This window comes from Anabrus simplex, chromosome 1, assembly GCF_040414725.1.
Source record: "Anabrus simplex isolate iqAnaSimp1 chromosome 1, ASM4041472v1, whole genome shotgun sequence".
NCBI classification, from domain to species: Eukaryota; Metazoa; Arthropoda; class Insecta; order Orthoptera; family Tettigoniidae; genus Anabrus; species Anabrus simplex.
In genome coordinates, this window is record NC_090265.1 from 40,858,437 (window position 1) to 40,877,652 (window position 19,216).

Here is a 19,216-nt window from a genome sequence, read left to right on the forward strand (position 1 = left end):
TCGCCGATCAAAAAAAATGGTTGCAAGGACTTTGCCAGCTGACAGTCGAGTCTTGGCTTTCACTGGTGCTCCCTTCCCTTTTCTCCGCCACTCCTTACTGGCTTCTTTGGATTCGGGAGTGTTATGGTGTACCCACGTTTCGTCGCAGGTGACGATCCGACTCAAAAATGCAGCACCTTCTTCCACAAACCTTGCTGTAAGCCTCTGACAGACTTCAAACATCTCAACTTCTGATTTTCGGTCAAAAGGCGAGGGACTCATCTGGAACACACTTTACAGAACTGTAGGTCGTTTGTGATGATAGCTTGATAGCTCCCATAACTGATTCCGACTTGTTCTGCAATTTCTGATCCTGTTGCCCGTCGATCGTCGATCTTTAACCGCACAAATGTTTTCTTCTGTAATGCTGATCCGAGGACGGTAATCGTGTTGCTGATTTTACACACATTCTCATTCTTCTTTGAACTCTTAATGCCAGGCAGACATACGCATTCTTGACAATGTTTGATCACCGAACTGTGCGGTCAATCTCTGGCAAATTTCCACCGCTGTAACTCCTTCACAGGCAAGAAATTTTATAATTCTGCATTGCGCAGTGGAAGGGTGCACCTGTTCCTCTGACATTGTGTCTAACAGCACGCTCTCCTGACTCCTAGCGGTCCTGCCTAAGCATAGCAGAAGCGCAGGGCTATTCCTACCAACCGTTGATGTTCGGGAACAAATATCCTGTTTATATTTGATCAACCTTCGTATTTCATTGGTGGAATAAATCTAAAACATTTTTAAAAATAGCTTATTTATTTAGAATATCTTAGGGGGCTCCATATTTTTTTTTTTTTTTTTTTTTTTTTTTACATTTCCTGAGAAAAGAGGTCATTTTTTCTTAACATTGCAAAGAAATTTGTGATATCTGAAACTATCTCTTTTCTGTTTCGACTCAATTTATATTACTGTTTTTTAATAAATACATAGAAAACTATATATTGTTATTGTAACCTTATGTTATGGATTTATGAAAGATATGCAAAATATGCCACAAACACCAGGTAAACAGGCTGGTTTTTTGGGTGTACTCTTCTTAAATATACCCGGTTTTAAAAGTTAAAACATTGTTCATTAATTTATATAAGTCTAGAGAACAGATGGAGAGCAATGACTTGCCGTGTAAGACCACATAGTTAGAGTACACATAAAAGAGAAACTTTGGTCCAAAATTTTTGGCTGCAGTCTTTGTCATTAGAAGATACAAGCTCCCTAAGCAACCTAACCTCGTACCCTTCATAACTACGTGTCATCGTGGTCTACACAAAATCTCTCCCATTTTAATACAAGCATTCTGTCTTGTCTCATCCTCACCTTACATCTGGGATTTTCTTCCAGAAAGTCCCACAGTCACTTTCGGGCACCCACCTAAAACCTAATAAACATTCTCACTCACTATGAACCGTATCAGCTTCCATCCCTTTTCTGGTTCTTTCTCCTGTGAACACAGCCATTGTAAGGCCTGCCGTTTACATACACCTAGCACCACTTTTACCAGCAGCATCACCAATAAATATTACCCCATACAAGGTTGCTATGACTATACTTCATCCAGCATCATCTACCAGCTCCAGTGCAATCTCACGTTGGCTTAACTAGCAACACACTAGCTAAACGTATATGCAGCCACCACAGTACCTGCAAAACATCTAACATAGATCTTCTTGTCCCCATTCACACCAGACACAATCAGACCATAGTTGAAGTCCTTACCCCCAACTTCCCACCCTCTCACCCTTAGAGATTCCGAAGATGGACGTCAACTGGTGCTCAGGTCGAGGGAAGCACCTGACCTTAACTTTAGATAACTGCTCTTTTTCTTCCCCCGCCATTCTCTTGTCAGTCTGTCCCCACCCCCATCACGTCACTCAATGTCTATGTGCCAAATATGACCATATTATTCTATCTTCCATTGAAGAAAACTGCAGCCGAAAATTTTGGACCCATGTTTTTCTTTTATGTGTACTCTATCCACACGGTCTTACATGGGAAGTTGCTGCTCTCCATCTGTTTCCTGGACTAATATATATTTTGCTCCTACTAGCTATCTTTCCTGAGTATTTATTCACAAATTTAGTATTCTTAACATGTTCATATGATCTGGTGGGGGGATATAAGACAAAGTTTGTGTACAAAAGGTTCAAGTTTTTCAATGGTTTGCTTGTACCAAAACCAAAAAACTTTTCTTATCCAATTTACACCAGACAAGCAACAAAATATGTTTGTTGTCATCGGTTAGACGAGAGTGATAGTTTACTTGCGTGCATAGTCATTGATAAAGTCATTGCACATTCATTTTATTTGGGACTGTTTTTGGCAATATGGTATGCCATCATCAGCCTAGAAAGTAAGACAAAGGCATTGGACATAGAGTATTACAGTTCTTAAAATTATTAACAATACTCTTTTTAAATGTATGTGCTTGAACTGAATTACTTTACATATGTACAAGGGTTTTTATCATTAAAATTGAATATAGAAAGGTGTACACCAAAATATTTGTACAGTTAAAATTACAAGAATGGAATGAGCTTTTTTCACACTGTAAGACACTAGATTGATGATTGAACAATCTTCCCTTTAAATACATAGATTCAAATACTTGTCACAGCTGTTTAAATAGCAGATAGAACTTTGTATGGGATACATTTCAGATCTATTATCATAGCTAATCTGTTCTACTATGATCCGAAGAGTTAGATACAATCAACTGCTAGATTATCAGGAGATTTTCCTGTTCCATGGGGGTCCATCAGGGATCTACTCTCCTGTCATGGATACTGTTATAAGAATTCTACAGAAATTGTACCTTGAACTCTACCATATGCTAACGATGTGCTGTTGGCCTCTGAAGATAAGACTGGCTTTTAAATAACATATGCTTAAATAACGTACATAGAGTGGCGGATAAGACACGGGAGAAATAAAGAAACTAAAAATGTGAACTATCCCAAAGAATGCCTCATGACATATTAAATAGAAGGATAACTAATAAGGGACGCAAATTTCAAATCAGTGCATACCACAATCAAATTAGTGATATACCAAAGGAGTAACAACCTAAAAATAAACTTGTTACAACTTGTTAAAGAAGATCAAAGTCTTTCTTAATTCAGACATTGTCAGAGCCTTTCTAAATTCAGGTATTGTTGAAATGATAAGTTTTCGTATCTCTTTTCATTATGACTTCATATTTTTGTTTTTTTTAGTACACTGAAACCCTTCCCTATGCTCTTGTACCTTGCAGTGATACTTTATTTGATACATAAACTTTGTCTTATGTCACAGTGCCTACTCAGAAAATGCCTCGACTGTTAACAACAAGTGCATCTGCCTGTCGTAAACTACTACGGAAAGCAGAACTCATGGGTATTGATACCCAGGCCCTGGAGGTTCAGGAAGCACAGGTTGCCTCTTTGGTAGATGTACGCAAGAAGTGGCATATTCCACCCGCATTCAGGTTAGTAATATGTTATTGTATGTGATGGTAGGTCTCTTCTTTGTTTGTGTTCCTTATTCTCTTTAGACCATAGATCAAGCAGAATACAACAATTTCGTAGAGTTGCCCGTGCAGTTAGGGGTGTGCGGTTGTGAGCTTGCATTCTGGAGATAGTGGGTTCAAACCCTGCTGTCGGCAGCCCTGAAGATGGTTTTCCTTGGTTTCCCATCTTCAAACCAGGCAAATGCTGGGTCTATACCTTAATTAAGGCCACAGCCGCTTCCTTCCCGTTCCTAGCCCTTTCCTCTCCCATTGTCGCCATAAGATTTCTCTGTGTCGGTGCGACATAAAGTCAATTGTAAATATGTGGTGAGATCGAGCTGTGTTTATCAGTTTAGGCCTCTTTAATTAATTGTTGGTATTGGAAAGAAACAAACAAGTGATAAATCAGTAAAGGTAGAAATATGGAAGGGAACATAACATGGCAAGTTATCAGGGTCTTTAAAACTGCTCCATTGTTAATATAAACTTCTAGATTCTTGTAGGAGCTTTCTTATCATATACGTCAACAATTCATCAGTGGTATTGTTTTCCTTGCTGCTAACCCTACACATATTGTTGTCACCGCGCTGGCATTATTGCCACTCACCAACATTGATTTCCGCCGAGCCCCGTTACTCTCAGCTTTCATTGTTACAATATAATTGGATAAACTATGACAGGTCTGTGTGGAAAGAAGGAGCAGCAGGAAAAAGAAACAAGGACAAACATGAAAACACAAGAGGTCATCTTCACATACTGCTGTCTTGAAATAGAAGAGAGCCTATTTCTTCTCTTGGTTTATCTTATGTCACTTCCCTTTTGTACTTATCCAGCTTTCTTCTTATCCTATAATTCATTTATGAAGACTGAAGGACGGCCCCTCAGTCAGTGTGAAAATCCACCCTCCTGATAAAACTGAGAAGCAAAAATGAACTCCTCGGGGTGAGAAGAACTGGGATTGATGAGGGGAGAACCCATCTTGTTTGAAGATATGGAAAGTGTCCTTTTGTGTTTTTCGTGTTTTCCCTTGTCTCGTCCTTCCATTGCTCTATCATATATGTTTCTTTTCATTTGTCCATCACTAGGCACAAGATATAGCTGTGATAAATATGGCTTATTCGAGCTTGTTGTATATGGATGACCTTTATTATTCCTTCATATGCTTTCTCTTTGCAGTGTGGAATTTATTGGCTATTACCTAGATCGCAATGTGCGTTTAACATCCATGAAGCGGCGGTTAGAAGAGCTGCTCGATGTGAATACAGAACTTCAAGATGAGCAGCAAAGGCTTCGTCAAAAATATGATCAGGTTAGTTGAAATCAACACTCTTGATTTCAGTGCTAGTCTAGAATTATTCTCTTTATTTTAAATGAATATATAGATTCTTTTAGGACACTGTTGTGTGAAAACAAATAGTTTGTTCTGCCATCTTTATATTTCTGTCAGGTAAAATGAAAAAATTAGCTTCTAAGATATGTATTAGTTGATAGGCAATCTGGAATAAGGAACTAGTAGGATCACTGCTGAAGAACAGAGGGTTTTAGTAACATTACATGGAAAGAGAAGTCGATGGAGGGATCAGAAGAATGTGTAACCCTTGGGGCAGTGTATAATGTATAAGTATAGGAAAGGAACAAACTTGTGTGAAATAAAGTCAGATAAGGTATAACACCATCCAATTTACAACCTCCCAAGTAATTTTGCCCTCCAGAAGTAAGGTGGTTTATCTATCTATAATTGGATGGTGTTGTGCATCACTTGACCAAGTGCAAAAATTAAATATATAACAATATATAATAATATATAACAATATATAATAATAATAATAATAATAATAATAATAATAATAATAATAATAATAATAACAACTAGAAATTATAGCAAATAAAATGGAATTACAAATTTCATTTGATAAAACAGAAATGATGCCAACTTTTAAAGTAGATTTACCAGTTATTCAACTGAACAGTAATAAAGAGATTAAAATTGTTCAGAAATTCAAATATCTTGGGGAAATAATAATATGAAACACAAATGGAAAAAGAAGCAATAGAACACAGAACAACCAAATTTAAACAAGCATGATGACTTACCTGGCCAACCTATTTAAAAAAAATCTCTTTTGATAAACGCTAAGCTGAAACACTATAAATCCATAGTTAACTCAGAGGTAACGTATGCTAGTGAAACGTTATTCAAATTAAATGTAAAATCTACAACAGACAAATTACAGAAAACTGATAGAAGAATTCTTAGAACAATTATTAATAAAAAAACACCAAGTTGATGGACAGTGGAGATTGTTGCCTAACAACATTGTCTATTGTGAATGTGAATCAATAATATCTACAATGCGTAAAAGAAGAATTTCCTTTTTCTGTCACATGTCAAGATTACCAGACACCAGGATATTGAAACAACTATTTGATTACTTTTTGAAAAATGAAATTAATAATTGGTTCAAAGAAGTTCAGGATGATTTGGAAGAATTGGGTATAACTCGGCAACAAATCAAAGACAGAAAAGAGAAGAGGATTTTGAAGAACAAAAGGATAAGTCTCAAACTAAAAACAGTTGAACGAAAACAATATACTGTATCAGACACACAAAGGGCTTCCAGGTTGGAGAGGATGAGAAAGTTCTGGGAGATGAAAAAGAAGAAATTAACTCAAATGTATTGATTTAAGTGCTTCAACGTGGGCGTAAAATATGTAAATTAAATAAATAAATAATGATAATAATGTATTTTTTTAAAGGTATGTTTGTAGTGTTACAAGGTATATTGAAATTGTTCTGTTTCGTATTTACACAAATGCAAAATCCTTTGTATTAATCTATCTTTCATGAGAAATGTAAAGTATTATGTACCAAAATGAAGATAATTTTCTTGTTAACATATCAACATTAGTGATATTTAAAATATATTATCGTAATCTGAGATAATGGCACTTGGTCATTTGATGCTTTACTGCAGTTCCTTTAATTCTTGTTTCGCATTATCGCTTACTGTTTGTCCATTTCTTGTCCCGTTTCCCTATGGGGTCGGGTGTGAGGTGAGATGAATCTGTCGTGGCAGGTTTTTATGACCGGATGCCCTTCTCGACGTCAACATCATCAAGGGAGTTAATGAGATAAAAGGAATGACGTGATATATGATAGTAGGGAGAGGGTGAAACCCGGTGCCTTCACATAGCCTACTCCTGTCGAATAGCACCAAGGGGTCTGCTCAAGGCTTAACGTCTCCATCCGACAGATGAATCACTATCAACAGCGTCATATGCCCTCACTCCATATGAGTACTGCAGAGAGGTTTGGAATTTAATGCAGGCTTTTGGCACGTAATCTAGCGATTAGAAATTGTATACCACCACCTCTCCTACCCTGCCGGCCAACATTCTGATGGTGAAAATTTTTTCAACCAACGGGACTCGAACCGGCTAACCTCGGCGTCAGACCGTTTAGACTTCAGCGCCTTAACTATCATGGCCACCAGGCGGACTTTTGTATTATTATCGCTTACTAACCAACAAAAATTGTTATTTAGTGATTCAATTTGAATTTTAAAAATTCAGTGCAGTGTAGAATGTGGTACTTTTTATATAGCAAACTACAGGATTACCGTATTTGTTCGCATGTAACTCACGGTTTTTTGACAAAAAATAAGTGTGAACATTTTCAGTGCATGATATATGCAGGTATTTGTGTGCTAAAGATCATATTCCTGAAAAGAAAAAAAAATGTAAAATTTGCATTAGGCTATTGAAACAAGACAACTGGCATATTTACCCTATTCATTGTCACTGCCTTCAGTCTCCGAGCTATTCTCGCATGTATCATTCTGTTCACCATCCCATACTGCATCATCCTGACTTCTTTCCAACGCATTTACGATGCCCGTCTTAAAGAAACTCTTCACAGTAACATCTGTCATGACACCATAACCCATGCCCGCATAACCCAATCACACGAGTTCGAGTTCAACTGACGGCCTCTTTATTTTGCCTGCTGGCGTCAGCTCATGCTCCCCTCCTGCCATCCATTCAGCGTACAATTTACGTACGTTGTCCCTGAAGGGCTTGTTGACGGAAACATCTATGGGCTGTAGACAATGTGTCAGTTCATCAGGAATTACGAGATCAGTTTGTCTTCCACCAAGTGTCCACAGAAACTGTCCCACACTAGCATTGCTGGGCGTCGAAGCAGTGTCCCTGGTCGTGCTCCCCACGCCGTACGGACCCAGTCCTGGACAAGAACTGTATCCAACCATCCTTTCTCTTGAAACCGTTCATGAATGCCTTTGGGAAACTTCGCTTTAGGCACTTTTTTCTTTTGAAAATATGTACGTTGGCAATTTTCTTCCGTCTGCAGTTATTGCTAGCATGACAGTGCAACGCTATTTTCACACCCTGTTGTACGAACAAGCACGCTAGATTCTCCCTTCTTGTTGATGGTTTTGCATGGCATGTCGAAGTTTATTGGAGTTAGATCTGCATTGCCAATTTGAGATAAGAGGTAATTGTTTTTCTTCTACATTGCTATCACGTGGCAATGAAAATCTATGATTTTGTCGCTGAAATCGTTTGGCATTCTCTGGCAGAGAGATGTTCACCTTCGTAGACACAGTCCCTTTTATGTCATCTACGGATCCAACCCCGACTCACTTTCAGATCTGAACAGCTAATTCCTCCCTTAATCACTAGTTTGCACACTTTGAAATGTAGCATCTTGTGCGATACTAAAGCCATTATTTCACAACTGTAATGTAATGAAGCAACTCTTCTTCCAGTTCAGGAAACTTACCAGTTTTTGGCCCTCTGAATTCCGTACGTGTTCGGTTGGTGGTTTCTAGCGCAGCTTTCTGTTTATGCCAGTAGCAAACATTAAACTCATTTACACTGAATTCTCGACTGGCAACTATGTTACTATGTTCTTCAGCATACTTTATCACTTTGAGTTTAAACCAAGCCGTATAACTTCCACGTTTCTCCACAACTTAAAAATCGACCTACACAAGAAAACTTAAATGAGAATCAAGAATGAAAAGTGAAGACAGAATACTGGTACTTGTCGACATTGCAACATATCAACCATGATCACTTGACTTTTTTTTTTACAATTGGCTTTATATTGCGCCGACACAGATAGGTCTTATGTCAACAATGGGATGGGATAGGAAGGGGCTAGGAGTGGGAAGGAAGCGGCCATGGCCTTAATTGAGGTACAGTCCCAGTATTTGCCTGGGGTGTGAAAATGGGAAACCACGGAAAACTATCTTCAGGATTGCCGACAGTGGGGTTCGAACCCAGTACCTCCCAAATACTGGATACTGGCCGCACTTAAGCGCTTGCAGCTATTGAGCTCGGTGATCACTTGACTGTCTGGAAAGGGAAACACTCCCAGTTCATGTGATCAGCTCTGCCAGACTGGTAGTGATAAGCATATTGACAAAGACAGAAGAGTGAGAGGGATGGCTGAGTGTGACTGACTGGCTACGAATGCGGCCTTGGGGCGGGGGTTTGTGAGTTAGTTTTTTTTTTTTACAACAGCTAGCCTCAACCGTTCTGCAGGTAGAAATAAATGCAGCTTCTTCTTGTACTGTAATGTACAAAGTATCGTAACGGCAATTGGTACAGTAATAGTTACAATTTCTTGTTTTTTATAGCCACGTTTTTCAGTGCATACAAATGTTTATTGTCCTTAAAGGACATTTACCACAATACAAACATTAAATGGGACATGTTTTGCTCATTGTGTCGAGCATCTTCAGCCATTTTGTACAAATATTTCAAGGTTGAGTCATTATATTAAACCTTATTTGCTCATTAAAATGTTATTATACAATAGAATATCATTACTGTATATTAAAGTAAACAGGAAGAAGTAAGTACCAGTAAGTAATTATTATAGACCCATTTTAATTGTTACCACGCACCGAGCTCAATAGCTGCAGTCGCTTAAGTGCGGCCAGTATTCGGGAGATAGTAGGTTCGAACCCCACTGTCGGCAGCCCTGAAAATGGTTTTCCATGGTTTCCCATTTTCACACCAGCAAATGCTGGGGCTGTACCTTAATTAAGGCCATGGCCGCTTCCTTCCCACTCCTAGCCCTTTCCTGTCCCATCGTCGCCATAAGACCTATCTGTGTCGGTGCGACGTAAAGCAACTAGCAAAGAAAAAAAAAAAATGTTACCACGCACCACATGTTGTAGCGTAAGGTCAACTTCGTGGGCACCGCATTGAATTGTGAATTTCTACCAGCTGCATTCTATGAACTGAAAAGACAACCTCCTTCCAAAACTTGAGTGTCCAGCGCTCATCTAGGTAAGTGTATAGCATCATATCCGAACCATGAACACACACCCATAAATTCATTGTACTGGTGTATAATTGTTGGTTTCGTTACCTCCTTAAGAGGTATGTTCTTTCTTGGTTTGGTGGTAGTTTTGCTTTCGGCAATGGAATGTGTAGACAAGAGCAAAACTGGATGATTTTTAGATTTTTTCTCCCGGTAGCCAGCTAGCAGGACTTCGTCCTTTCTAAAGTACTTAGCCTCACCAATAGCAAAGTTACCTTTCAGTTCTGAAGGGATATCCTTCCTGTTTCGCCGGAGTGTACCTGTGAAGTATGTGCCCTTAGAAAAGAAATGCTGGGCCAGATTATCGTAGTAAAGAAATTGTCCGTTACCACATGATAGCCCTTCATTAGGTAGTTGCTTATCGCCAGTAATTTAGTCACAACAAGAAATGCTAGTCCATGTTTCTGTATATTTTTCCTATCGACATTGTTCTTTGCTCCACGGTAGCAGAAGAAACCCAAACAATAATGTAATGTTGCGTCGCACAGCATCCAGAATTTTATCCTCCATTTTTGATGTTATTTGTGTGAAAGATACTGCAACAAAGAGGAATGACATTTTGTTCCAACAAGTGACTCGTCTGTGCTAAGGTGTTGGCAGTGAGTGTAAAGGTGTCTGAACAAATTGTTAGTGTGATCCACAAGAGGACTGAAGCAAGCACATGGGTCATATTTCTCATGGCCTGGTGGAAACAGTGAATCATTATTCATTAGGTGGAAGAATTTCAGTATTAGCTGGAATCTGTTCCTTGAGAACATCTTTGGAAACTCGGGAATTAGTGTTCCAGTATGAAGATATTGTCAGTCTGCATGTAATTTCCATCCCTAACAATACAGCGATAAAACCTTTCATTTCCTTTAGAGTAACAGGCCGCCACTGCTTTACGCGGGAATTCAGCTTCAATTGTTGTGCTGACCTCAAGAATTGAGTAACATATCCTTTAGTTTCTGTCACCATTAGCTGCCACAGAGCCCAAGTAAAGAAAAGATAAAAATACAAAATAGGTTTCGCGTTGCAAGGCAGGACATGCTTTGAACCTGGATTTTCCAAGTAGACATGTGCAGGGTGATAATGAGTATCACTTCCTAGAAAACCTCCCGAAACACAGATTCTTGGGGAACATCACTGCTATCACCGTCATCATAATCATTATCCTCATTCTCAGGACCATCATTTGCTCCATCACTAAGTTCGAAATCCTCCAAGCTCTCAGATATATTTGCAGCACTTACTTGCGTGGTTCCTGCCATAACCTCACCACTGGCACTGTCTGAGTCATTATTCTCAGAATAACTCCCATTAAAGGGTGAAGTGTTCAAATACTCCACTAAGTCATCATCGTTCGCGAACACATCTCCGTCAGCATCATGCGTTGCTACCGTTTTCACTAGCTACTCAGCGACACTTCATAAAACATACACCAAGTTCAAGCACTCATAAAACCTGAACAAGCAAACGTAGTGACAATCTGTGTGCAATAATGAAAATTCTGTGCCTTTATTATCCTACAACAACCAGTTTTTCCGCCCATCAACGAAACAGTACTTGGTAATTAGTCAGGCACTAATGAGAAAAGCGCAGTCGTGCTCCCGGCAATTTTAGCGGGAGTTAGGAGGATCGTGATGGCACTTTAAAGGTTAATCCACAGAGCCTTCAATATTCCATGATCAGATGAAAATGTTTAAAAGGAAATGTAATTTATACCATAGCTGATATATATATAGTTTCAAAAGAGTTAACGAAATTAAAACACTTCAACTTCCAACTTACTCAGGAATTCAAAAAAGAAAGAAGAAATAAAAGACTTATCAAATCACAAACATCATCAGAAAAAAAAAACATTTCAAAATAGTATATAGTTGACAATAATTCCAATATTTTTTTTACAATCATCGTAGTATTCACAGTGATGATAATGAGTTCATGAAGTCCAGATTTTACAAATTAAGTTGTTCACAGTGTCAAGCTAGGTATACAGGCCTAACGGGGCATAATTTCCTTATTCGATACTAGGAGCATATAAATGCTAAAATATATAATAGATTTTCAGCAATGTGTTCTCATGTCAGACTTAAACCATTCATTCTTTGCAATAGATCTCTCTGTTGTCTAGTAAAGGTACTTTGCTAACTATTTATGAAAACATTTTTATCAATATAAATCAAAGAATGAATCCTAATTGTAACTTAAATGAAATACCAGAAAACCTTAACATCCTTTTTGAAGAAATGAGTAATACATTTTTCCAAGAAACTACTCCAGAAAGTACACAAGCTCACCCCATTCCTTCTCCTTCTTTGCATTCCCCTTGACCCCTCACACCTTCCCCTACTTGCCCACTACTCCTGGAAAATAACAACACTCAGTACAATACAAGGTCACACAATGTTAAGCCAAGGCAAGAATTGACCGGCAAGGAAATAAGTGCTCAGATGTGCTTCATAGCCTTATTATTCCTTTTCACACACAGGCAACTTATTTCCCCATACATTTTCTTTTTGTTCTAGACTACCATTATTACACAAGATCTTCTCATAACCAAGCCCAACTGGGCGAGTTGGCCATGTGGTTAGAGATGCGCAGCTGTGAGCTTGCATCCGGGAGATAGTGGGCTCGAACCCCATTGTCCGCAGCCCTGAAAATGGTTTTCCGTGGTTTTCCATTTTCACACCAGGCAAATGCTGGGGCTGTACCTTAATTAAGGCCATGGCCGCGTCCTTCCCACTCTCAGGCCTTCCTGTCCCATCGTCGCCATAAGACCTGTCTGTGTCGGTGCGACATAAAACAAATTGTAATAAATAATAATAAATAACCAGGCCCGGCAATCCAACTTTCAACAGCGTAATATGAGAAAAGTTTCCCCTGTATAATACGTCCTTCCTGCGTCCAGGTCGGTGTTCGTAAAAGAATCCCAGCCAGGTTCTCAGGGTGTTTAGGTATCTTGTTGTTTAATGTGGGATCCGAAAAGAATCGATACGCCGTAATCTTACATTTTCTGTGTGACAGTAAGTTCGATGGACGTCTCCATCCGACGTACCTATGGACCAATACTCATGCTCGAGAACTCATATCTAAAGTATCTTATTCTCCTGAAAAATCTTTAAATGAAACCTCCATTTAACTTTTAACTTATTACCATTGATAAGAAAAGGAAATAAAATTTAGGAAGTGAATAAGTATATCATAGGTAAGTCTTAAAAATTCAAAAAGTAAATTGGTTGATAAACAAACTTCTAGTCCATTATATTCATTTGGTGATGATCACATCTTAACTGTCATTTTCTGTAGTCTTCAATTAAATAGGCTAAATAAACTTTCTCATTTATGTTACTTAGTTACAATTTGCAGTTTCTTCTTGGGAAAACGTAGATAGAGTGACATTAACACTTTGTCAAGTTAATATACCTTGTTATTTAAAATGCTTTTACATGTTACAGTCACAATTCATTGAAATATTGCTTGGTAATTTTAAATATTACATTATCTCATGTTCTTTTCTTCCCTGTCACAAGCATACTACTATTATTATTATTATTATTATTATTATTATTAAAGCGTCTTTATTGTGGCGAAGTTAGGGCTCCCGGCCCTTTCTTACACTTAACCACTTCATGTATATACAATGTATATTTTACATAAAATTTAAACATATGAAATCTTTACAACCTAAAGTATAACTAAAGCAACTAAAGTATCACTAACTAAACTAAGGTGAGTAAAGTATAACTAAATACGAAGATTAGTTAAGTTTCTTGTTTGGTTTCAGCCCAAAATATGCTGACAAACTACTATAACACTATCATTCACAATTAAATCTTAAAATCATAATTCTTGTAAAATAAAATAACGATTATAACATCTGACTGTCATATGTAACCTTAAATGAATCTAATTAGCATAATAAAGTCTCGCATGAAACAGCTGATATTCGGAAAAACTCAGGTTTGAAGATGGTATAATATCAACCCAATTATGTTTTAACATGCAATAGCAATGCAGCAGTTATCCTCTTTATAACATTGATTTGTGCCATGGGCTAATTAAATGAATGTAGCTATTTACCACAAGTTTCTTTTTTTTTTTTTTTTTGTATTTTTTTTCTTTGCTTTACGTCGCACCGACACAGATAGGTTTTATGGCGACGATGGGACAGGAAAGGCCTAGGAATGGGAAGGAAGCGGCCTTGACCTTAATTAAGGTACAGCCCCAGCATTTGCCTGGTGTGAAAATGGGAAACCTAGGAAAACCAACTTCAGGGCTGCCGACAGTGGGGTTCGAACCCACTATCTCCCGGATGCCAAGTTCTATTTTAATACACCCAAGTATACTAGTTATCTGTTCTCATCGAGATATGCTTTCAGATGACTGTGATCTATTCCTATCTCACATAAGATTAAATATGTTGCCCCTGAGCACTCTATTTATTCTGTCATCCTGTCGTATAATATCTTTTCATTTACTCCATCTTTCATTTCCTTCACATAACAATTCATTGTCTTCTTAAATCATTTATTTCAACTCATATTTCTTGAAATATCTGCAATTCTTAATAACAGTAACCTTTCTTGATGCATAAATGGTTTCCTTCATACCTCTTTTCAATATTGGATCAGTGTCATCCTCATAACCTTCCTCTTGCTTGGTAATGTATGCATATCTCATAACCTATTTCCATAAACAACAACGTATCACCTACATCTCTACTCTGAATATATATAACCTACATTCATCTTAACTTGCTACTTGGAATCTATATATAATCTCTAAATATTTTTTTTGTAGGAACATTGTCTTCAGCTATGGCACAATGTTACTTGGATCTAATATTGTTATTCCTTGTTTAGCTGGAATTTGCTTATACATGTAGAAGGCTATCTAACTCCGTATACATTGCTTTATACAGAAATCACTCACGAGAATCTACGTATCATGGCTTATTTTGATGATCCATACGACACATCAACTATGCACTGAATACATATGGTCTACACAAATATTGTCTATCAAACTACATAATTTAACACAAGAAAGCTTATCTCTGCTGCTTCTGGGCTGGTCTAGGTTTGGTACAGCCCCTTCATCTCTGAGTGACCCTCGTGGTTGGCATCTGGCTATGCTGTCATCTGTAGTATTGAATCATCGTGGTTCGGCTTAGTCCATCTCAGGTAGTCCATTCCCCATCTTCTTAGAGAGATTCCATCTTGACAATCTCGTTCATGCAATTGGAAAATACAATTGACATGAGCTGATACATCTCAACTTTGTACTCAACTCCTTCTAATTAAGTGGGGCCGATGACCTTCGATGTTAGGCCACTTTAAACAACAAGCATCATCAAGCAAGCACCGATTAAGTATTTGTAAGTGCTTGTTCTCGTCTCTAATTTACTATTATTAGACCTTCAATATGCTGGCAATATTCAGATAATTTATATTAAATGTATTTGTTTTATAAGCCTTAGCGAGATTAACGTGTTGTTGTTATCTTTTTCTTCCTTGGTTATTCTAGTTAAATCGGCCTTCAGTCCTTTTTTTTTGCAATTGGAAAGAAACTACGCATTTCTATGTTCTTCTTTCGATTTCTTTTACATTAAATCGGTGGATTTATTTATTTATTTATTTATTTATTTATTTATTTATTTATTTATTTATTTATTTATTTATTTACATAGTTTATGTCCACATTGGAGCACTTAAATCAAACCCAAATACATTTATGTTAACTAAGAATTAACTGAAGATTTACCTTGCATCATCTTTTTCCTTTCCCAAAACCTCTTCAATCTGGCTGACCTGGCTGCCCTTTCTTCATCAGATATGACATATTGTTTGTGTTGTACAGTTTTTAATGACAATCGGTGGATTATAATAATAAATATGATTTTCTGCTTCAAATCTTTTCTTTTTCATTTTTTTTTTTTTTAAATAACTTCGCCTCTCATCTTGAATATGTCTGTTCGCTACGATTGCCAATCATTTTGTCATTTATTTCACTGTTGGATCCTCTCAACAATTTAACTCATGTTTTTGTCTTTTTTGCACCGCCACCACGATTATGTCTATTTCGGTACGGTGTTAATCTGGACTTCAATGACATTAGTATGACATCATTCAATCTGCTTAACTTCGTCAAGGATAATCACGTTTACTCCGATTGGACGGAAACTTCACTTTTGGGATAGTGTAACGGTACAATAAACAAGTCTAATACTACAAACAAGACCTTCAAGTCTTTAAAAATTGGTTTATTCATCAATAGAATGTACTTTACTGAAAACAGTAGGAACAAAACTAAGACTGTACATCGATTAGTCTTTCACAGTTTTACTAGTAACTCATTGATTCTGCAAAACATAACAGTTTATTCAATTACAATTCTACAAGTGAAGAATTTTGATTACATGCAAATACAGTAGAGACAGTTCGCAAGTGGCGCTCCTAGTGGCGTGACCTGAAAATTTGCGCTAAATTCAAATATCAATGGAAATGTATATACGGAAATGGATAAATAAATTTTACGTCGAGAAAGAAAGTGTTGCTAAAATATTAACTTCATAGTTGCTAAAGCAATTCTGGATACCTGAATGAAGAATTATTTAACAGGTTATTGTTTAAAGACTGTAATTAGACATATAATCAAGATGTGAAATGGACTGCTGTGAAAGGGCTTGATCTTTCATTTATGGATTTACTTTTTTAGCCTTACCATACCTGCCTAGACTTTCACGGCTAGATTTGTCTTTTTTTTTCGCATTGAAAAGCATTGTACATCACATTAATACACTTGTCAATAAAAATATTGGCACATTCCTTACACACATGATTCAATGAATTGACATTTAAGAGCTGGACAATTTTACTTTTAACTTAAAGCTTACTAACAGAAAGAAAATCTATAAATTTAGCTGCAAAAACATTCAAAATTTCCCTATAAGCAATACTTGCCATTACATTGGGGTAAAGCAAATTTGCATCATCATCATCACATTTCTTAAATCGCCCATATTTTCTTCAGTGCTTGACTACGCATTACGGCATTCCAAATGGGGTAACTTGGAACACAACCGGCCACGTATGCATATGCATTTTCCTGAGTTAAATCAAAACCCACAGATCACACCTACAACAGCACATCGGTATTGAAGGTTAACTGCTACACTAATACAATAAGATAAGCTTATTATATTTTAAGCCAGTTAAAATATGGGTCGCGCAGGTCAGAAGTTTAGGAACTAGGCCTTCTATAAAAATATCTTTGTAACTGGAAGAATATATATGCAGACACAGTATTTACTTGCATTTTCTTGTCACAAGGGATACGGAAGAAGACCGCGAATCCTTCTGCACTTCATAGTTATTGCAGCCAAACGCAGCACATATCTTTCCATTCATATTGACAGGAGATATAAAGGAATGACACACTCTACTATTTACTTATGTCAACTTAGTGTAAATGCATAAATAACCCCAAAAATTTCACAAATAAATACATTTGCTTTTATGACAGAATCAGTAACTCTCAAGTCACTCCGCTAGACAGAGCTTTAATCACTGTCCCTCGATATCTCGCAGAGTGTCGCGTATTGTCTCTACTGTATTTGTTACATGTTACCATTTTTGGTTCAATGGAATGCAAAGACAAAGCATTTGAATAAATTATTATAGATTGTTCATTTTTATTGAAGACATATAGTTTATTATTTTTAGATATGCTTGTATCTTTACCTTTTAACTTTCGTACATTTTGTACATTATGGAGAAAGAGAATTTTGCAGTGATGGGACTGAGTGAGGTCAAGTGGAGGTTAGAGGGAGTAAAGATGATGAGTAGAGGGCACACCCTACACTGGAGTGGAGGAGGTGAGGCAGAGAATGGCGTAGGAGTGATTGTTAACAAAATCCTGGATGAAAATGTGGATAGGGTAGACTATGTTAGTGATAGAATAATTAGAGTACGACTGAGGATGGAAGGAGGAGTGAAAAATGTCATCGAAGTTTATGCACCCCAAACTGGAAACAGTGAGGAAAATATAGAGGAATTCTTGGAGACACTCGAGGAAGTAACCACCAATGTGGAAGTTATAGTCATGCGACACTTCAATGCTCAGGTTGGAAATGACAGAATACGTAAACAAAAAGTGATTGGTCCGTTTGGATATGGAGAAAGAAACAGCAAGGGAGATAAGATGATTGATTTTTGGGTGAGAAATGGGATGATTGTGGGTAACACTTGGTTTAGAAAGAAGAATAGTAGAAAGATCACTGGATATGGCTGGGGTAAAAGAATGTTGGTTGTGAAAATAAATAGTGACTCTTACACGCTCAGCTAGCTGATCAATCGGCTCAAGTGGTATTCCTTAAAACACTCAGCGTGCCGATCTATCGGCTCTGTTACAATTTATTAAAATTTGTATCCACCTTATTCAATACATTAAAATGTTGTTAAGATGAAATTACAACATATATTTTGTCAGAACTAGTTTCAACGCCTTTTATTGCGTCATCATCGGCTGATATACATTTTAGGAGATATTGGCAAACACATAAGTTTCTCTACTTCACATAAAACAAATTTTTAAAAACATATTGATGGTCTAAAAACCGTGTTAAAATTATATTGTTTCAAAGTCCATATTATCTGAGACTTGCGAGTATTAAACTTTAAGTTGATCAGGTCCAATGTAAGTTGGTTTGCTTCCTCATAAATTAACGTGGGTTTAACAAGAACAACCACTGAAAACACAATCTTCTTAAAGAAATATTAGCTCAGTTTAACACTTCCTTAACTATGATGTAGAACCGTATTAAAATAATTCAATAAAATCTTCAAGCCGTTATAATGTAGCAATCGTAGTGAGGTGGAAATGAGCAGTCGGTGCTTTAAGATGTTAACAATTATCTCATTCCCAGTTCAATGCGGACCTGAAATAATAGGAATCTAGTAAAATATCGCTTAACTGAAAAGGCAGGAAAATAAAATTTACATCTTATAACGCAAACATTTATGCGACTCACCTCAAAAGATCGTTGTCCTTGCGAAGCACCGAGTAGCTTAGCGAGCCGTGTTGTGTTAGCAATCAAGTGTCCAAGGTTGGTTTGGGCCGAAGAGGGGAACTAGGGGAAAGAGGGAGGAGCAACTGAGGGGCGGCAGCCTGTTGGAGCTCTGGAGGGCATGATCGTAAAAGGCAACAAGTAAAGCTATTGCGCATAATATGAAAAACCGTCTTGCTGTCCGGGATATGTACATTTTTAAAAAACTCAATAAGGTAATCAAAGAGAATATTTGATTTTTTGGAAATTTCATTTAAATTGAGGTTTGGATTAAAATACTGATCCAGGT

The 19,216-nt window shown here is 37.3% G+C and overlaps 1 protein-coding gene across 3 annotated transcripts in view; it reads left to right on the plus strand.

Moving 5' to 3' along the window:
- LOC136883899 (PHD finger protein 14) overlaps nucleotides 1-19,216 on the plus strand; it is a 319,931-nt gene that overhangs the window by 170,909 nt on the left and 129,806 nt on the right. For all 3 annotated transcript variants that reach the window (XM_067156007.2, XM_067156006.2, XM_067156008.2), the window contains exons 9-10: nucleotides 3,331-3,502; nucleotides 4,700-4,832. In XM_067156007.2, the coding sequence (XP_067012108.2) occupies nucleotides 3,331-3,502; nucleotides 4,700-4,832 (305 nt within the window). The remainder of the gene's footprint in view (nucleotides 1-3,330; nucleotides 3,503-4,699; nucleotides 4,833-19,216) is intronic.